Source organism: Phaethon aethereus (assembly GCF_964289735.1).
Source record: "Phaethon aethereus genome assembly, chromosome: 37".
NCBI classification, from domain to species: domain Eukaryota; kingdom Metazoa; phylum Chordata; class Aves; order Phaethontiformes; family Phaethontidae; genus Phaethon; species Phaethon aethereus.
This window is the reverse complement of record NC_138613.1, coordinates 222,447-240,180: the sequence shown is the minus strand read 5'-3', so window position 1 is coordinate 240,180 and position 17,734 is coordinate 222,447. Positions and strand designations below refer to the sequence as shown.

Here is a 17,734-nt window from a genome sequence, read left to right as displayed (position 1 = left end):
CCACGGGTGTCACAGCGCCCCGGGGGGGGGGGGGTGGCAGGGCCCACGGGTGTCTCAGAAATCCGGGGGGGTGTGGTAGGGCCCACGGGTGTCACAGCGCCCCCGGGGGTAGGCAGGGCCCACGGGTGTCACAGAATGCCGGGGGGGGTGACAGGGCCCACGGGTGTCACAGCACCCCCGGGGGGGTGTGGCAAGGCCCACGGGTGTCACAGCACCCCCGGGGGGGTGTGGCAGAGCCCACGGGTGTCACAGCACCCCCGGGGGGGTGTGGCAAGGCCCACGGGTGTCACAGCGCCCCCGGGGGGGGGGGTGGCAGGGCCCACGGGTGTCTCAGAAATCCGGGGGGGTGTGGTAGGGCCCACGGGTGTCACAGCGCCCCCGGGGGTAGGCAGGGCCCATGGGTGTCACAGAATGCCGGGGCGGGTGACAGGGCCCACGGGTGTCACAGCACCCCCGGGGGGGTGTGGCAAGGCCCACGGGTGTCACAGCGCCCCTGTGGGGGGTGGCAGGGCCCACGGGTGTCACAGCGCCCCGGGGGGGGTGGCAGGGCCCACGGGTGTCACAGCACCCCCGGGGGGGTGGCAGGGCCCACGGGTGTCACAGCACCCCCGGGGGGGTGTGGCAGGGCCCACGGGTGTCACAGCACCCCCGGGGGGGTGGCAGGGCCCACGGGTGTCACAGCGCCCCGGGGGGGGTGACAGGGCCCACGGGTGTCACAGCGCCCCGGGGGGGGTGGCAGGGCCCACGGGTGTCACAGCACCCCCGGGGGGGTGTGGCAGAGCCCACGGGTGTCACAGCGCCCCGGGGGAGTGTGGCAAGGCCCACGGGTGTCACAGCGCCCCGGGGGAGTGTGGCAGGGCCCACGGGTGTCACAGCGCCCCGGGGGGGGTGGCAGGGCCCACGGGTGTCACAGCGCCCCGGGGGGGTGTGGCAGGGCCCACGGGTGTCACAGCGCCCCGGGGGGGGGGGGGTGGCAGGGCCCACGGGTGTCTCAGAAATCCGGGGGGGTGTGGTAGGGCCCACGGGTGTCACAGCGCCCCCAGGGGTAGGCAGGGCCCACGGGTGTCACAGAATGCCGGGGGGGGTGACAGGGCCCACGGGTGTCACAGCGCCCCGGGGGGGGTGACAGGGCCCACGGGTGTCACAGCGCCCCGGGGGGGTGTGGCAGGGCCCACGGGTGTCACAGCGCCCCGGGGGAGTGTGGCAGGGCCCACGGGTGTCACAGCACCCCCGGGGGGGGTGGCAGGGCCCACGGGTGTCTCAGAAATCCGGGGGGCTGTGGCAGGGCCCATGGGTGTCACAGCGCCCCCGGGGGGGGGGTGGCAGGGCCCACGGGTGTCTCAGAAATCCGGGGGGGTGTGGTAGGGCCCACGGGTGTCACAGCGCCCCCAGGGGTAGGCAGGGCCCACGGGTGTCACAGAATGCCGGGGGGGGTGACAGGGCCCACGGGTGTCACAGCGCCCCGGGGGGGGTGACAGGGCCCACGGGTGTCACAGCGCCCCGGGGGGGTGTGGCAGGGCCCACGGGTGTCACAGCACCCCCGGGGGGGTGGCAGGGCCCACGGGTGTCTCAGAAATCCGGGGGGCTGTGGCAGGGCCCACGGGTGTCACAGCGCCCCCGGGGGGGGGTGGCAGGGCCCACGGGTGTCTCAGAAATCCGGGGGGGTGTGGTAGGGCCCACGGGTGTCACAGCGCCCCGGGGGGGGTGGCAGGGCCCACGGGTGTCACAGAATGCCGGGGGGGGGTGACAGGGCCCACGGGTGTCACAGCGCCCCGGGGGGGGTGACAGGGCCCACGGGTGTCACAGCGCCCCCGGGGGTAGGCAGGGCCCACGGGTGTCACAGCGCCCCGGGGGGGTGTGGCAGGGCCCACGGGTGTCACAGCGCCCCGGGGGAGTGTGGCAAGGCCCACGGGTGTCACAGCACCCCCGGGGGGGGTGGCAGGGCCCACGGGTGTCTCAGAAATCCGGGGGGCTGTGGCAGGGCCCACGGGTGTCACAGCGCCCCCGGGGGTGGGGGGTGGCAGGGCCCACGGGTGTCACAGCGCCCCGGGTGGGGTGGCAGAGCCCACGGGTGTCACAGCACCCCGGGGGGGCGGCGGCCGCGGGCCAGCACCTCATCCACGGCCTGCGGAAAGGAGAGACACGCACCGGCGAGCCCCCGCCCCACCGGAACGGCCGGGCCTCACCGCGGCGCGGAGGTCGCGCAGGGCCCCGGTACCGCCGCGCGGGTCGAGGCTGAGCTGTTCCAGCCGCAGCCGCTCCGCCAGGAAAGGCCCGAGCGATCGTTCCAGAACGTAACGGGCAGCTCGGGCCTTCAAAGCCTCCGACCACCCCGACGCCCACCGCGACATCCCGCCGCCGTCACGACCGGCGCCTCTCCCGCCGGTACCTGCCCCGCCCCGCTGCTTCCGGTCCCGCCCCGCTGCTTCCGGTCCCGCCTCGCGCCTTCCCATTGGCCGCCGAGGAGCGAAGGGAGGCCGGATTGGGGGAGTACCCGCCCCGCCCCCGGTGCAATACGCATGCGCTCCGGCCAGCCAGTGTGCGCATGCGCAGAGGGAGGTGGGCGGTCAGCGTCGGTGTGCGCATGCGCAGGGCGAGCTCCACAGGAGGGCGGGGCCTGTGTCCACACAAGGGGGCGTTACCCCCGCGACGGAGGTGACGGAGAAGGAACCGCCCACGGAACCGGAAGTAGCGGCGGGGACGGTCGCGGCGGCTTCGTGCTCCGCCGTCCTCCGCGGCGACCCGGAAGTGCCGCGGGGTGCGGTGACCTTTGACCCCCCACGGCGACACCTTTCCCTGTAGGGAGCCCCCCGGGGCTTGGGAGGGGCAGATGGGGCCTCGGGGGGCACTCGGGGGGCGGAGGTGGGGGGTTGGGGGGGCAGATGGGGCCTCGGGGGGCACTCGGGGGGCGGAGGTGGGGGGTTGGGGGGCAGATGGGGCCTCGGGGGGCACTTGGGGGGCGGAGGTGGGGGGTTGGGGGGCAGATGGGGCCTCGGGGGGCACTCGGGGGGCGGAGGTGGGGGTTGGGGGGCAGATCGGGCCTCGGGGGGCACTTGGGGGGTGGAGGTGGGGCATGAGGCGGAAGATCCAGGACTTGGGGGGCTGAGAGGGGCCTTGGGGGGCTGAGAGGGGGCAGAGCTGGGGGCTGGGGACACTTGGGGGGCAGAGCCAGGCGTTTGGGGGGGCAGGACCCCACATCCCTCATGACCCCCGTGTCCCCCCTAACATCATTTCCCCCCCCCCCCTCGGTTGGGGGGCAATAAATGACACCCCTGGAAAGTGACCTCTGTGTGTCCACCTGGGCCCAGATCCCCGGGCCCCCCCAAACCCTCTGAGCCCCCCCTTAAACCCCCCAGGGCCCCCCCCAAATCTCTGGATGCCCCCCCAAAACCCCTGGGTCCCCCCAAACCCCCAGGTCCCCGCCAAACCCCTGAGTGCCCCCCAAAACTCCTTCATCCCCCCGCAGACCCCTGGGCCACCACAAACCCCTGGGTGCCCCCCCAAAATCCTTGGGTCCCTCCAAACCCCCTGGGCCCCCCCAAACACCCCAGGGCCCCCGAAACCTCCCGGTCCCCCTCAAACTCCTGAACCCCCAAATCCCCTGAGTCCCCCCAAACTCCTGTGTCCACCCCCAAACCCCGTGCGTGCCCCCAAATCTCTGAGTCCTCCCCCCAGAGCCCCCCAGGGCCCCCCCAAAACCCCTGAGCCCCCCCCCCACGCCGCCGCCGTTGCTTCCATCGCACGGTTCGGTTTAATGGCGCGCGGGGCGTCCCCCGGCCGGGGGTCCCGGGCGGCAGGGGGGGTCCCGGGCCGGCGGGGGGGGCGGCTCTGGGCCGGGGGGGGTCCCGGGGGGGTCAGTAGCGCGCGAGGCGGCACATGTCGCAGCGGCAGGCGCGGGCCGAGAGCGTCGGGAGGCGCCGGGGGGGGCGCCCGGGGCACTGCAGGGGCACCCGCACCTGGGGGGCGAGGGGCGGGGCGTCAGGGGGCGGGGCTTCGGGGGCGGGGCTGATGCCACGTGCCCCCCACTCCCCTCCATGCCCTCCCATGTCCCTCCCACTCCCCGCACACCCCTCCCACTCCCCGCATGCCCCTCCCACTCCCCACACGCCCCTCCCACTCCCCACACACCCCTCCCACTCCCCGCATGCCCCTCCCACTCCCCACACGCCCCTCCCACTCCCCGCATGCCCCTCCCACTCCCTGCATGCCCCTCCCACTCCACACCCTCCCATGCCCCCCCACTCCACACACACCCCTCCCCCTCCCCGTATGCCCCTCCCGCTCCCCACACGCCCCTCCTGCTCCCCACATGCCCCTCCCACTCCACGCCCTCCCATGCCCCTCCCACTCCCCACACACCCCTCCCACTCCACGCCCCCATGCCCCTCCCACTCCCTGCATACCCCTCCCATTCCTCACACACCCCTCCCACTCTCTGCCCTCCCATGCCCCTCCCCCACCCCTCCCCCTCCCCGTATGCCCCTCCCGCTCCCCACATGCCCCTCCCCCTCCCCGTATGCCCCTCCCGCTCCCCACATGCCCCTCCCACTCCCCACATGCCCCTCCCACTCCATGCATGCCCCCCACTCCCCACATACCCCTCCCACTCCCCACATGCCCCTCCCACTCCCCACATGCCCCTCCCGCTCCCTGCCCTCCCATGCCCCTCCCACTCTCCACATGCCCCTCCCACTCTCCACATGCCCCGCCTGGTCCACGCCCTCCCATGCCCCTCCCACTGCCCACACACACCCCCACTCCATGCCTCCCATGCCCCTCCTACTCCCCACACGCCCCTCCCACTCCCCACATGCCCCTCCCACTCCCCACACGCCCCTCCCACTCCCCGCATGCCCCTCCCACTCCCCACATGCCCCTCCCACTCCCCACATGCCCCTCCCACTCCCCACACGCCCCTCCCACTCCCCGCATGCTCCTCCCACTCCACACCCTCCCATGCCCCTCCCGCTCCCCACACACCCCTCCTACTCCCCACATGCCCCTCCCCCTCCCCACACGCCCCTCCCGCTCCCCCGGCCCCGCCCCCCGGCCCCGCCCCCCGGCCCCGCCCCCCGGCCCACCTTGTGCGCGCGGGCGGCGACGCAGCAGCGCGCCAGCGAGGTGCGCGGGCGGCGGCTGGCGGCCAGGACGGCGCGGGGGGAGGGGAAGGCGCCGGACTCGCAGTGGCCCACGCAGGCGGCCGCCGGCCCCCCCCGGCACCCCCCGCCGGCCGGGCCCACCTGCACCCCTGGGCGCAGCGTCACGCACCCCGCGCCCCCCCTCGCCGCGGGGGGGGGGGGGGGGACACACACGCACGGGATGGGACTCGGGGGGGTGGGGCCTTGGGGGGGGTCCCTTGGGTGGGCACCCGGGGGTGGGGTCCTTGGGGGGGGGGGGGGCACCTAAACGCCGGGGTCCTCAAGGGGGGGCACCCAGGGGTGGGGTCCCGGGGGGGGAGCACCTAAACGCCGGGGTCCTCAAGGGGGGGCAGCCAGGGGTGGGGTCCCTTGGGGGTCCCTCGGGGCTGGGGGTCCTTTGGGGGGGGCACCCAGACATGGGAGTGCTGAGGGGGGCACCCAGGGGTGGGGTCGCTGGCGAGGGCACCCGGGGGCGGGCGGGGGGGGGCTAGGGTCCCGGGGGGGGGGCATCCAAACGCCAGGGTCCTCACGGAGGGGGCACCCGGGGTGGGGGGGGTCCCTTGGCGGGGGGGGGCACACGGGGGGGAGGCAAGCCCTGAGTCCCGGGGGAGGGCCCGGGCACCCCCCGGGGGTGGGGTCCTCGGGGTGGGGGGCACCCAAACATGGGGTCCCAGAGGACGGGGGCACCCAAATGCTGGGGTCCCATGGGTGGGGGGGGTCCCCCGTGCTTACACTGGAGGCGGCAGCCGGGGGCGGGGCCGTCGGGCAGGGCCGGGGGCAGCGGCACGAGGAGGAGGAGGAGGAGGAGGAGGAGGAAGGCGGCCATGACGGGGGCGGGGCGGCCGGGACGCCTGAGTCCGCCCCCTCCCCCAATATGGGTGACCGCGGGGTCCTCCTCCCCTGCAGGGGGCGCTGAGCGCCGCCGGCTGCCAGCCGGAAGTGGGCTGCGGCGGGGGCGGAGCGGCGCGGGGCGCTGAGCGGCGGGGGCGGGGCGTGGGCGGGGCCAGGCGGCGGCGCGCGGCGGCCATGGGGCTGCTGACGATCCTGAAGAAGATGCGGGAGAAAGAGCGGGAGCTGCGGCTGCTCGTGCTGTAGGCGGGGCCCGGGGAGGGGGCGTGGCCTGCGGGGGGGCGGGGCCTGGGGCGGCGAGGAGGAACCGGCGCTGCGGAGCAGGGGGGCGATCGACAAGGAGGGGAGGGGCCAACGGGGGAGGCGGGGCTACGGTAATAGGCGTGTGGGGGCGGGGCCCAAGGGCTCGTAGAAAGGGGCGGGGCCGGGCGCGGGGGGGCGGGGCCAAACGGGGCGGGGCCAAACGGGGGGAAGTGGAGCGGTGGGTAGGTGGGGAAGGGGCGGGGCCGAGCCCGAGGGTGGGGCGGGGTGGGTGGGGCCGGGTGGGCGTGGCTCCAGCGCCACGCCCCCTCCCCAGGGGCCTGGACAACGCGGGGAAGACGACGCTGCTGAAGAAGTTCAACGGGGAGGACGTGGCCACCATCTCCCCCACCCTGGGCTTCAACATCAAGACCCTCGAGCACCGCGGGTGAGCGGGCGCGGCCGGGCGGGGCCGGGCGGGGCCGGGCGGGGCCCGGGCGCGGCAGCCGCGAGGGTGGTTTTGGAGTTCAAGATGGCGGCCACGTAAGGCAGCGGCGGTCGGGGTGGGAGCCACGTTGATCATGGCGGTGGCGGTCTTGTAGGTCACGATGGCGGCCACGTTGGTCACGGCGGTAGCCGTGTTGGTCATGATGGTGGCCACGTGGGTCATGGTAGTAGCCACGTCGATCATGATGGTGGTAGCCACGCTGGTCATGACGGTGGCCACAGAAGTCATGGCGGTGGTGGCGATGGTGGTCACATTGCTCGTGGTGGTGGCCATGTTGGTCACGGCGGTAGCCATGTTGGTCATGATGGCGGCCACGTTGGTCGCAGTGGTAGCCATGTCGATCATGATGGTGGTAGCCACGCTGGTCATGACGGTGGCCACAGAAGTCATGGCGGTGGTGGCGATGGTGGTCACATTGCTCGTGGTGGTGGCCATGTTGGTCACGGCAGTAGCCATGTTGGTCATGATGATGGCCATGTTGGTCGCGTTAGTAGCCATGTTGGTCATGATGGTGGACACGTAGGTCATGGTGGTGGTGGCGATGGTGGTCATGTTGCTCGTGGTGGTGGCCACATCGGTCATGGTGGTAGCCACATTGATCATGGCAGCGCAGGTCTTATAGCTCATGATGGTGGCTATGTTGGCCACAGTGGTAGCCACGTCGATCATCATGGTGGCCACGTAAGTCATGGTGGTGGCCATCACAGTGGTGGTCTTGTTGCTCGTGGTGGCGGCCATGTTGGCCATGACAACAACCACCATCTTGGTGGCCATGTTGGCCGTGACAACGATCACCGTCTTGGCAGCCATGTTGGCCGTGACAACGATCACCGTCTTGGCAGCCATGTTGGCTGTGACAACGACCACCATCTTGGCGACCATGTTGGCCGTGACAATGACCGCCATCTTGGCTGTGACAACGACCGCCATCTTGGCGGCCATGTTGGCCATGACAACGATCACCATCTTGGCAGCCATGTTGGCCATGACAATGACCGCCATCTTGGTGGCCATGTTGGCCATGCCAACGACCACCGTCTTGGTGGCTACGTTGGCCATGACAATGACCGCCATGTTGGTCATGACAATGACTGCTGTCTTGGCGGCCATGTTGGCCGTGACAATGACCGCCATCTTGGCGGCCATGTTGGCCGTGACAATGACCGCCATCTTGGCTGTGACAACGACCACCATCTTGGCGGCCATGTTGGCCATGACAACGATCACCATCTTGGCAGCCATGTTGGCCATGACAATGACCGCCATCTTGGTGGCCATGTTGGCCATGCCAACGACCACCGTCTTGGTGGCTACGTTGGCCGTGACAATGACCGGCATCTTGGCGGCCATGTTGGCCATGCCAGCAACCGCCGTCTTGGCGGCCATGTTGGCCATGCCAACGACCACCATCTTGGCGGCCACGTTGGCTGTGACAATGACCGCCATCTTGGCGGCCATGTTGGCCGTGACAACAACCGCCATCTTGTCGGCACGCCCGCCCCCCAGGTTCAAGCTCAACGTGTGGGACGTGGGCGGGCAGAGCTCCCTGCGCTCCTATTGGCGCAACTACTTCGAGAGCACTGACGGCCTCGTCTGGGTGGTCGACAGCGGCGACCGGCAGCGCCTACAGCTCTGCGCCCGCGAGCTGCGCGGGCTTCTGCGCGAGGAGGTGACGGGGGGCCGGGGGGGTCGCAGGGGGGCGTGAGGGCGTCGGGGGGTCATGGGGGGGCGTGGGGGGGGGACGCAGGGGACGGGGGGGGGGCACGGGGGGCGCAGGGGGGGCACGGGGGGTGTGAGGGGGACGGGGGTCACGGGGTGCATGGGGGGGTCGTGGGGGGTGTGAGGGGGTCGGGGAGGGCACGGGGGGCGTGAGGGGGATGGGGGGTCATGGGGGGCATGGGGGGGGTCACCGGGGTCGCGAGGGGGACAGGGGGTCACGGGGGGTGTGTGGGGGTCACGGGGGGCACGGGAGGGCACAGGGGGTGCGAGGGGGACGGGGGGTCATGGGGGACTGGGGGGGTCACGGGGGGCATGAGGGGGACGGGGGGGTCACAGGGGAGCGTGGGGGGATCACGGGGGGTATGGGGGGTTACGGGGGTGCGAGGGGGATGGGGGGGGTCACGGGGAGCATGGGGGGGTCACGGGGGGTGTGGGGGTGTCACGGGGGGTGCAAGGGGGCCGGGGGGGGGGTGACACTGCCGCTGCCCCCCCCCAGCGCCTGGCCGGGGCCACCCTCCTCGTCTTCGCCAACAAGCAGGACCTGCCGGGGGCCCTCCCCGCCAGCGCCATCCGCGAGGTGCGCCGGACCCCCGGGCCCCCCAAAATCCCCCGGGGGCCCCCCCAACCCCCCTGGAGCCCCCCAACCCCCCTGGAGCCCCCCAAACCCGTGGGTCCCCCCAAACCCACCTGGGGTCCCCCAAACCCCTGGGAATCACGGGGGTGTCTCAGACCCACCCGGGCGCCCGGGTCTCTGGGTGCAGCGGGGGGGTCCTGGGATCCCCCCCAAACCCCCCCTGGGCCCCCCCCCCAACCCCCTGGGAGACACCGGGGTGTCCGGACCCACCCGGGTCCCTGATGTTGGGGGGGGGGGATGCCGGGGTCCCCCGGGTCCCTGGGTGCAGCGGGGGGGTCCTGGGATCCCCCTAAACCCCCCTGGCCCCCCCCAAACCCCCTCGGGCCCCCTCTGGCCCCCCCCAAACCCCTGGGAGACACCGGGGTGTCCGGACCCACCCGGGTCCCTGATGTTGGGGGGGGGGATGCCGGGGTCCCCCGGGTCCCTGGGTGCAGCGGGGGGGTCCTGGGATCCCTCCAAACCCCCCCGGGCCCCCCCCAAACCCCCTCGGGCCCCCTCTGGCCCCCCCCAAACCCCTGGGAGACACCGGGGTGTCCGGACCCACCCGGGTCCCTGATGTTGGGGGGGGGGATGCCGGGGTCCCCCGGGTCCCTGGGTGCAGCGGGGGGGTCCTGGGATCCCTCCAAACCCCCCCGGGCCCCCCCCAAACCCCCTCGGGCCCCCTCTGGCCCCCCCCAAACCCCTGGGAGACACCGGGGTGTCCGGACCCACCCGGGTCCCTGATGTTGGGGGGGGGGATGCCGGGGTCCCCCGGGTCCCTGGGTGCAGCGGGGGGGGTCCTGTGGGTTCGGGACCCCCCCCGGACGCCCGGGTGCCCCCCGCCCCCCCAGGCGCTGGAGCTGGACGCCATCCGGAGCCACCACTGGTGCGTCCAGGGCTGCTCGGCCATCACTGGCCACAACCTGCTGGCCGGCGTCGACTGGCTGCTGGATGACATCACCAGCCGCCTCTGCCCCCCCGACTGACCCCCCCCCCACCCACACCCCCCCCCCCCCCAGCCACCCCCCAACCCCCCTCCCCCCCTCCCCAGCCCCCCGCCGCCGGCCGGGATGGGGGTTGGGAGGGGGGAGGGAGAGGGGGGTGGGGGTGTGGGGGGGGGTTGGGGGGGGGGACACGACCCTCCCCCCCCATCCTCGTGCCAATAAAGGGGGTGGTTGACGGCACCGTGGGGCTGTGGTGGGGGGGGGGGGCCCCAAAAGGAGCCTGGGGAACCCCAAAACGGGCTCTGGGGGGCTGGGGGGTGGGTAGGGCTGAGGGGGGGGGTGGGGGCAGCTTTGGGGTCCCGGGGGCAATTTGGGGAGGGGGCTGGGGCAAATTTGGGGCCCCGGGGGCAGTTGGGGGGGGGCTGGGGGCAGCTCCAGGGGGTGGAGCCTCGGAGGGGGCGGGGCTACCGTGGAGGGGAGGGGCTTCAGCGTTGGGGCGGGACTTTCCCCGGGTGGGTGTGGTTTCTGGGGTGGGGGTATTCTGATGCCCCACCCACACCCAGCTTGTTTCCAAGGCAACCCAGGGGCACCCCCCCCCCCCGCCACGTCCCCCCCCGTGTCCCCAGGGCCCCTCCCCACCCCCGTGCCCCCCAGGGACACCCCCGTGCCCCCCAGGGACCCCCCCACAAACCCCCCCGTGCCCCCCAGGGACCCCACCCCCCCCCACCCCCCGCCGTGCCCCCCAGGGACACCCACGTGCCTCCCAGGGACCCCCCCCACCCACCCTCCCCGTGCACCCAGGGACACCCACGTGCCCCCCAGGGACCCCCCACCCACCCCCCGCCGTGCCCCCCAGGGACACCCACGTGCCCCCCAGGGACCCCCCACCCACCCCCCCCGTGCCCCCCAGGGACACCCACGTGCCCCCCAGGGACCCCCCACCCACCCCCCCGTGCCCCCCAGGGACACCCACGTGCCCCCAGGGACCTCCCACGCCCCCCCCCATGTCCCCAGGGACCCCCCGGTGCCCCCCACGCCCCCCCCCCCCCAGAAGAGCTCGGCCGCAGTGGGGGTGGGGTGTCTCGGTGCTTTATTGGGGGGGCGCGGGGGGGGGGGGTGCTCAGGGCAGGGCCCCCCCCGGGGGGTCCCTGAAGGCGGGGGGGGGCGGCAGAGGCCCTTCCTCATCCTCCTCCTCACCGGCCCGGCCCCACGCGGCCGCCTGCGGGGACACGGGACCCCCCCGGCGTCACCCCCCCCCCCCCGCGGCGTTACCCCCCCATAGGTCCCCCAAAAGGTCATGTGTGTGTCCCCCCCCCATGTCCCCCCCCAAACCCCCCGTCGCGTCACAGCCCCCCCCCATAAGGTCCCCCCCATGGGTCCCCCATAATATCACACCCACCCCCCCTCAACGTCACCTCATGGGTCACCCCCCCCATAGGGCCACCCCCCCCAGGGTCACCCCCCCTATAGGCTCCCCCCCCCCCCCAGGGCCAACCTCCCTATAGGGTCACTCCCCCCCATAGGGTCACCCTCCCCTATAGGGTCACCCCCCCCCATAGGGTCTCCCCCCCCCCCCCCAGGGCCACCCTCCCCACGGTTAACCCCCCCATAGGGTCTCCCCCCCCCCCCATAGGGTCACCCCCCCCCCCAGGTCATCCCCCACTCACCGGCGCCCCCGGGGGGGTCGCGGGCCCGGGGGAGGCCCCCAGCACCCGCTGCAGCACCTCGGCCACGCGCCGGCTCAGCGCCGCCCGCTCCAGCGCCACGGCCTGCGCCTGCCGCACGAGCCGTGGGTGCCCCCCGCCCCGGGACCCCCCGGACCCATGGGTGCCCCCCGCCCCGGGACCCCCCGGGCCCATGGGTGCCCCTCCCCCCCGGGAAACCCCGGAACCCCCGGGCCCTGGGACACCCCAGACCCATGGGTGCCCCCTGCCCCGGGACCCCCCGGGCCCCTGGGTGTCCCCCTGCCCCGGGACCCCCCGGGACCCTGGGTGCCCCCCGCCCCGGGATCCCCCGGGACACCCTGGGCCCCTGGGTGCCCCCCTGCCCCGGGACCCCCCGGACTCATGGGTGCCCCCTGCCCCGGGACCCCCCGGGACCCTGGGTGCCCCCCTGCCCCGGGACCCCCCGGGCCCATGGGTGCCCCCTGCCCCGGGACCCCCCGGGACCCTGGGTGCCCCCCTGCCCTGAGACCCCCCGGACCCATGGGTGCCCCCTGCCCCGGGACCCCCCGGGACCCTGGGTGCCCCCCTGCCCTGAGACCCCCCGGACCCATGGGTGCCCCCCGCCCCGGGACACCCCGGGACCCCCCGGGACCCCCCGGGCCCTGGGACCCCCTGGACCCCTGGGTGCCCCCCGCCGCGGGACCCCCCGGAGCTCTGGGACCCCCCGGACCCCTGGGTGCCCCCCCCCGGGCCCTCACCATCCCCCGCAGTCGCTCCTCCAGGAGGCGGTTGAGGCGCTGGGAGTTGGCGTAATCATCCTGGAGCCTGCGGGGACGCCCAACTGGGGGAACTGGGAGCACTGGGAGGGGGCGCTGGAGGGACTGAGAGCACTGGGAGCCCTGGGGAGGGGAACTGGGAGCACTGGGAGGGCGTGTTGGGGGGACTGGGAGCACTGGGAGCCCTGGGGAGGGGAACTGGGAGCACTGGGAGGGCGCGCTGGGGGGACTGGGAGCACTGGGAGCCCTGGGGAGGGGAACTGGGAGCACTGGGAGGGCGTGTTGGGGGGACTGGGAGCACTGGGAGCCCTGGGGAGGGGAACTGGGAGCACTGGGAGGGTGCGCTGGGGGGACTGGGAGCACTGGGAGCCCTGGGGAGGGGAGCTGGGAGTACTGGGAGGGCGCGCTGGGGAGACTGGGAGCACTGGGAGCCCTGGGGAGGGGAGCTGGGAGTACTGGGAGGGCGCGCTGGGGAGACTGGGAGCACTGGGAGCCCTGGGGAGGGGAGCTGGGAGTACTGGGAGGGCGCGCTGGGGGGACTGGGAGCACTGGGAGCCCTGGGGAGGGGAACTGGGAGCACTGGGAGGGCACGTTGGGGAGACTGGGAGCACTGGGAGCCCTGGGGAGGGGAACTGGGAGCACTGGGAGGGTGCGCTGGGGGGACTGGGAGCACTGGGAGCCCTGGGGAGGGGAGCTGGGAGTACTGGGAGGGCACGCTGGGGAGACTGGGAGCACTGGGAGCCCTGGGGAGGGGAACTGGGAGCACTGGGAGGGTGCGCTGGGGGGACTGGGAGCACTGGGAGCCCTGGGGAGGGGAGCTGGGAGTACTGGGAGGGCACGCTGGGGGGATTGGGAGGGCAAACTGGGAGCCTTGGAAAGGGACTGGGAGCCCTGGAGAGGTCAAACTGGGAGCACTGGGAGTCTGGGCAGGCGATGACTGGGAGCCCGGGGAGGGGACCCCAATAGGGGAAATAGACGAGGCCCCGCCCACCGGGGGGAGTGGCTTTGGTAAACCCCGCCCCAAAGCGGTCGTCTCGGTCCCGCCCCGTGGGCGTGTCCACAAGCCCCGCCCCTCACCTGTCCATCCTCTCCCGGAGGACGTCGAGCTCCGTCCGCGGCGGGGGGGGGCTGCGGGGGGGGGGGGGAACGGCTGTGGACCCCCAAAACTGCCCCGGGCCCCCCGAAACCGCCCCCGGGGACCCCGAAAACTAACCCGGGGACCCCCAAAACTGTCCCCGGGACCCCCAAAACTGACGTGGGGACCCCCAAAACTGTCCCCGGGACCCCCGAAACTGCCCCGGGACCCCAAAAACCTTCCCCGGGGACCCCAAAACCCTCCCCCGAGGACCCCAAAACCGCCCCGGACCCCCGAAACTGCCCCCGGGGACCCCCAAAAGCGCCCCCGGGACCCCGAAAACTGCCCCGGACACCCCCAAAACTGACCCTGGGACCCCCGAAACTGCCCCGGGACCCCAAAAACCTTCCCCGGGGACCCCAAAACCCTCCCCCGAGGACCCCAAAACCGCCCCGGACCCCCGAAACTGCCCCCGGGGACCCCCAAAAGCGCCCCCGGGACCCCGAAAACTGCCCCGGACACCCCCAAAACTGACCCTGGGACCCCCGAAACTGCCCCGGGACCCCAAAAACCTTCCCCGGGGACCCCAAAACCCTCCCCCGAGGACCCCAAAACCGCCCCGGACCCCCGAAACTGCCCCCGGGGACCCCCAAAAGCGCCCCCGGGACCCCGAAAACTGCCCCGGACACCCCCAAAACTGACCCTGGGACCCCCGAAACTGCCCCAGGACCCCAAAAACCTTCCCCGGGGACCCTAAAACCCTCCCCCGGTGACCCCAAAACCGCCCCCGGGACCCGAAAAACTGCCCCCGAGATCCCCAAAACTGCCCCGGGACCCCCCAAAACCGCCCCCGGGACCCTCAGAACCTTCTCTGGTGACCCCAAAAACTGCCCTTGGGACCCCAAAACTGACCCGGGATCCCCCAAAACCTGACCCCACCCCGCAAACCCTTTCCCAGGGACCTCCCCTGCTCCCAACACCCCCTGCCCCCCCCCCGAACTGCCACTGGGACCCCCTAAAACTGCCCCAGATCCCCCCCAAACCCTCCCCAAGGGACACCCCCCCCCCCCCGCCCCCAACTCACCCCCTCGGTCCCCCGGTGCCTCCGGCCGCCCGCGGCTCCTGCGGCGGGGAGGGGGGGAGAGCAGGGGGCACCCAGGCGTCCGCGTGCCCCCCCCCAGCGGACCCCGGCGTCGGGGGGGCCCCCCCACCCTCCCCAAAAGGGACCCAAGGCCTCCGGGCACCCCACCCCTGCCCCCCATCCTCCTCTTCCTCCTCCTCTTCCTCCTCCACCCCCTCCCCGGGGGGGTCCTGCTCCCCCTCCCCGGGCAGACCGCCCTGGGGGGTGGGGGGCGTCCGGGGGGGCCACCCCAGGGCGCGGAGGCGAGCGGGGCTCAGCACCCTCTGGGTGAGCTCGTCCAAAAAACGGGAGAAGCGGGGACCCCCCCGCCGACCCCCCACCGCCTCCAGCGACCGCCAGCGCCGGGGGGGCCCCCCCCGCGCCCCCCCCAGCCCCCCCAGCCCCTCCTGGCTGCGGCTCTGCCCCCGCCGCAGCCCGCCCCCCCCGTCTGGGGTCCCCCCCGGGTCCCCAAGGCCCTCGGGGACGTCCCCGGGTCCCCGGCTCGGCCCCCGGTGCCGAGGGGGGCTGTAAGGGTGGGGGGCACCCTTGGGTGACGGGGGGAGGTCCCCGAAGGGCCCCGCCACGTCCCCGAGGGGCTCCAGGGTGTCCCCGACCCCCCCGGGGCCGTCCCCGGGGAGGCGGAGGTGGCTCGACCCCTTGTGATGCGGGGGGCTGTAAAGGTGGGGGGCACCCTTGGGTGACGGGAGGGGGTCCCCGAGGGTCCCCACGCTGCCCCCCAGCCCCTCGGGGACGCCCCGGGGGTGCAGCCGCTCGTGGCTGCGGCTCAGCCCCCGGCGCAGGCGGGTGCCCGAGGGGCCGGCGGGGTCCCCAAATGTCCCCAGGGGGTCCCCGAGTGTCCCTCGTGGGTCCCCGAGTGTCCCCAGGGGGTCCCTAAATGTCCCTAAGAGGTCCCCAAATGTCCTCAGGGGGTCCCCGAGTGTCCCTAAGGGGTCCTCGAGTGTCCCCCGCTGGTCCCCAAATGTCCCTAAGGGGTCCCCAAATGTCCCCCGGGGGTCCCCGAGTGTCCCCAAGGGGTCCCCGAGTGTCCCTAAGGGGTCCGCAAATGTCCCCCGGGGGTCCCCGAGTGTCCCTCGTGGGTCCCCGAGTGTCCCTAAGGGGTCCCCAAATGTCCCTAAGGGGTCCGCAAATGTCCCCCGGGGGTCCCCGAGTGTCCCCCGGGGGTCCCCAAATGTCCCCAAGGGGTTCCCGAACCCCCTGGGGTCCCTCAGGGGGTCCCCGCGGGGCGAGCGGGGGGGACCCCTGCGGTGGCCTTCGCCCTCCCCAGAGGAGGAGGAGGAGGAGGGGGAGGGGGAGGGGGAGGAAGAGGGGGTGCCCGGGGGGGGCCCCGGGGGGGTGAAGAAGCGCTCGAGCAGCTGCAGCTTCCCCGGGGGCACCGGCCCCCCCCGAGCCCCCCCCGGGACCCCCCCGGCCCGCGGCCCCCGGTGGGGGGAGCGGTGCCGTAGGGGGGATCCCCGCGGGGCCCCCCCGCTCATCCCGGCCCCTCCCGGGACCGCCGGGACCCCCCGGGACCCCCCGGGACCTCCTGCTCCCCGAGCTGGTTCTGGTGCGATCCGGCTCCGGGTCTTGATCCGGTTCCGCTCTTTATCCGGTTCTGGTTTAATCTGGCTCCGGTCCTTAATCCGCTTCTGGTCCCCGAACCGGTTCTGGTCTAATCCGGTTCCAGTCCCTGATCCGGTTCCAGTCCTTAATCCGGTTCTGGTCTAATCCGGTTCCAGTCCCTGATCCGGTTCCAGTCCTTAATCCGGTTCTGGTCCCTGATCCGGTTCTGGGGGGATCCGGTTCTGCTCCTGGCTCCGCTCCCAGCCCCGGTTCTGGCTCCGGCTTTTATACCGGCTCGGCCGCCCACGTGACACCACCCCCCCCCCCGGAACTGGGGACACTGGGGACACTGGGGACACTGGCACTGGCTGCATGCGTTATACTGGTGTATCTGGCACTGGCGGCACTGGTGGCACTGGTGTCCCTGGCACTGTCTGTACTGGTGGCACTGGTAACAGCTGTACTGGCGGCACTGGTTGCACTGGTGGCCCTGGCGCTGTCTGTACTGGCGGCACTGGCAGCACTGGTGGCACTGGTGTCCCTGGCGCTGTCTGTACTGGTGGCACTGGTGGCGCTGGCGCTGTCTGTACTGGTGTCTCTGGCGCTGTCTGTACTGGTGGCACTGGTTGCACTGGTGGCACTGGCGCTGTCTGTACTGGCGGCACTGGCAGCACTGGTGGCACTGGTGGCCCTGGCGCTGTCTGTACTGGCGGCACTGGTGGCGCTGGCGCTGTCTGTACTGGTGTCTCTGGCGCTGTCTGTACTGGTGGCACTGGTTGCACTGGTGGCCCTGGCCCTGGCGCTGTCTGTACTGGTGGCACTGGTGGCGCTGGGCCCCCCCCCCGAGCTGGGCCAAGGGCGGGCTGAGGTCGCTCCCAGTCGATACTGGGAGGGTCCCAGTCCGGCCCCGAGGCCCTTTCCATGAGGCACCCAGTGGGGGAGGGGCGGGGGGGGCAGACGCCTGGCTCCCCAGTGGGGGGAGGGGCGCGGCCGCCTGACGCCATCAGCACGTGGCCTCCCTGCCTCCCCCCCCCCCGCCCCGTGTCCCCACTCGGGGCCGTGGCCCCTCCCGCCCCCCCGGGGGGGACCCACGCGTCCGGGTCCCCCCCGCGAGCCCCTCCCCCCAGCCTGGGGACCCCCCACCTTGGTGGGGGGGGACACACCCAGGCACCCGGGGGGGGGGGGGGGGCTCAGGGGTCGTGACCTCTGACCCCTGATGCCCTGAGGGTCCCCCTGAAACCTCCCAGCGACCCCCCCCGGCCCCCCCCGTGACCCTACCCCCCCCCAGCGCCCCACTGGTCTCCCTTTGGGGGGACACCCCCCCCCCCGAAATCCCGGGGGGGCCTTCTGGGGGTGGGGGGTGGGGTTCGGGGCGGGTTTTGGGGCGCCAGGTTTGGGGGGGGCACCGGGGGAGGCAGGGTGCGGTGTTGGGGTGCCGGGGGGGGGCTTCTGGGGGGGGGGACACACCCGTTTCGGGGCTCCCCCCTCCCGTGGGTGGCCGCTACGCAAAGTGCGTAGCTCCGCCCCT

The 17,734-nt window shown here is 73.7% G+C and overlaps 3 protein-coding genes across 3 annotated transcripts in view; 2 read left to right on the top strand and 1 right to left on the bottom strand.

The window, feature by feature from the left end:
- Window positions 1-3,854: 3,854 nt before the first annotated feature.
- GPHA2 (glycoprotein hormone subunit alpha 2) lies at window positions 3,855-5,964 on the bottom strand (the record flags this gene model as incomplete). The annotated part of the gene is made up of 3 exons (XM_082012408.1): window positions 3,855-3,956; window positions 5,082-5,248; window positions 5,871-5,964. 3 exons carry the CDS (start codon window positions 5,962-5,964, stop codon window positions 3,855-3,857), a joined length of 363 nt encoding a protein of 120 aa, XP_081868534.1.
- A 30-nt stretch (window positions 5,965-5,994) lies between these two features.
- ARL2 (ARF like GTPase 2) lies at window positions 5,995-10,053 on the top strand (the record flags this gene model as incomplete). Its single annotated transcript, XM_082012405.1, has 5 exons — window positions 5,995-6,229; window positions 6,565-6,675; window positions 8,242-8,404; window positions 8,951-9,031; window positions 9,919-10,053. The coding sequence occupies exons 1-5, from the start codon at window positions 6,165-6,167 to the stop codon at window positions 10,051-10,053; spliced, it is 555 nt and encodes a 184-aa protein (XP_081868531.1). The 5' UTR covers window positions 5,995-6,164.
- A 6,525-nt stretch (window positions 10,054-16,578) lies between these two features.
- The window catches only part of KAT5 (lysine acetyltransferase 5), a gene marked incomplete at its 5' end in the record, with an annotated part of 13,829 nt that continues 12,673 nt past the window's right edge, over window positions 16,579-17,734 (top strand). The window contains 2 exon segments of the mRNA XM_082012384.1: window positions 16,579-16,657; window positions 16,728-17,105. Of these exon segments, the coding sequence (XP_081868510.1) occupies window positions 16,579-16,657; window positions 16,728-17,105 (457 nt within the window).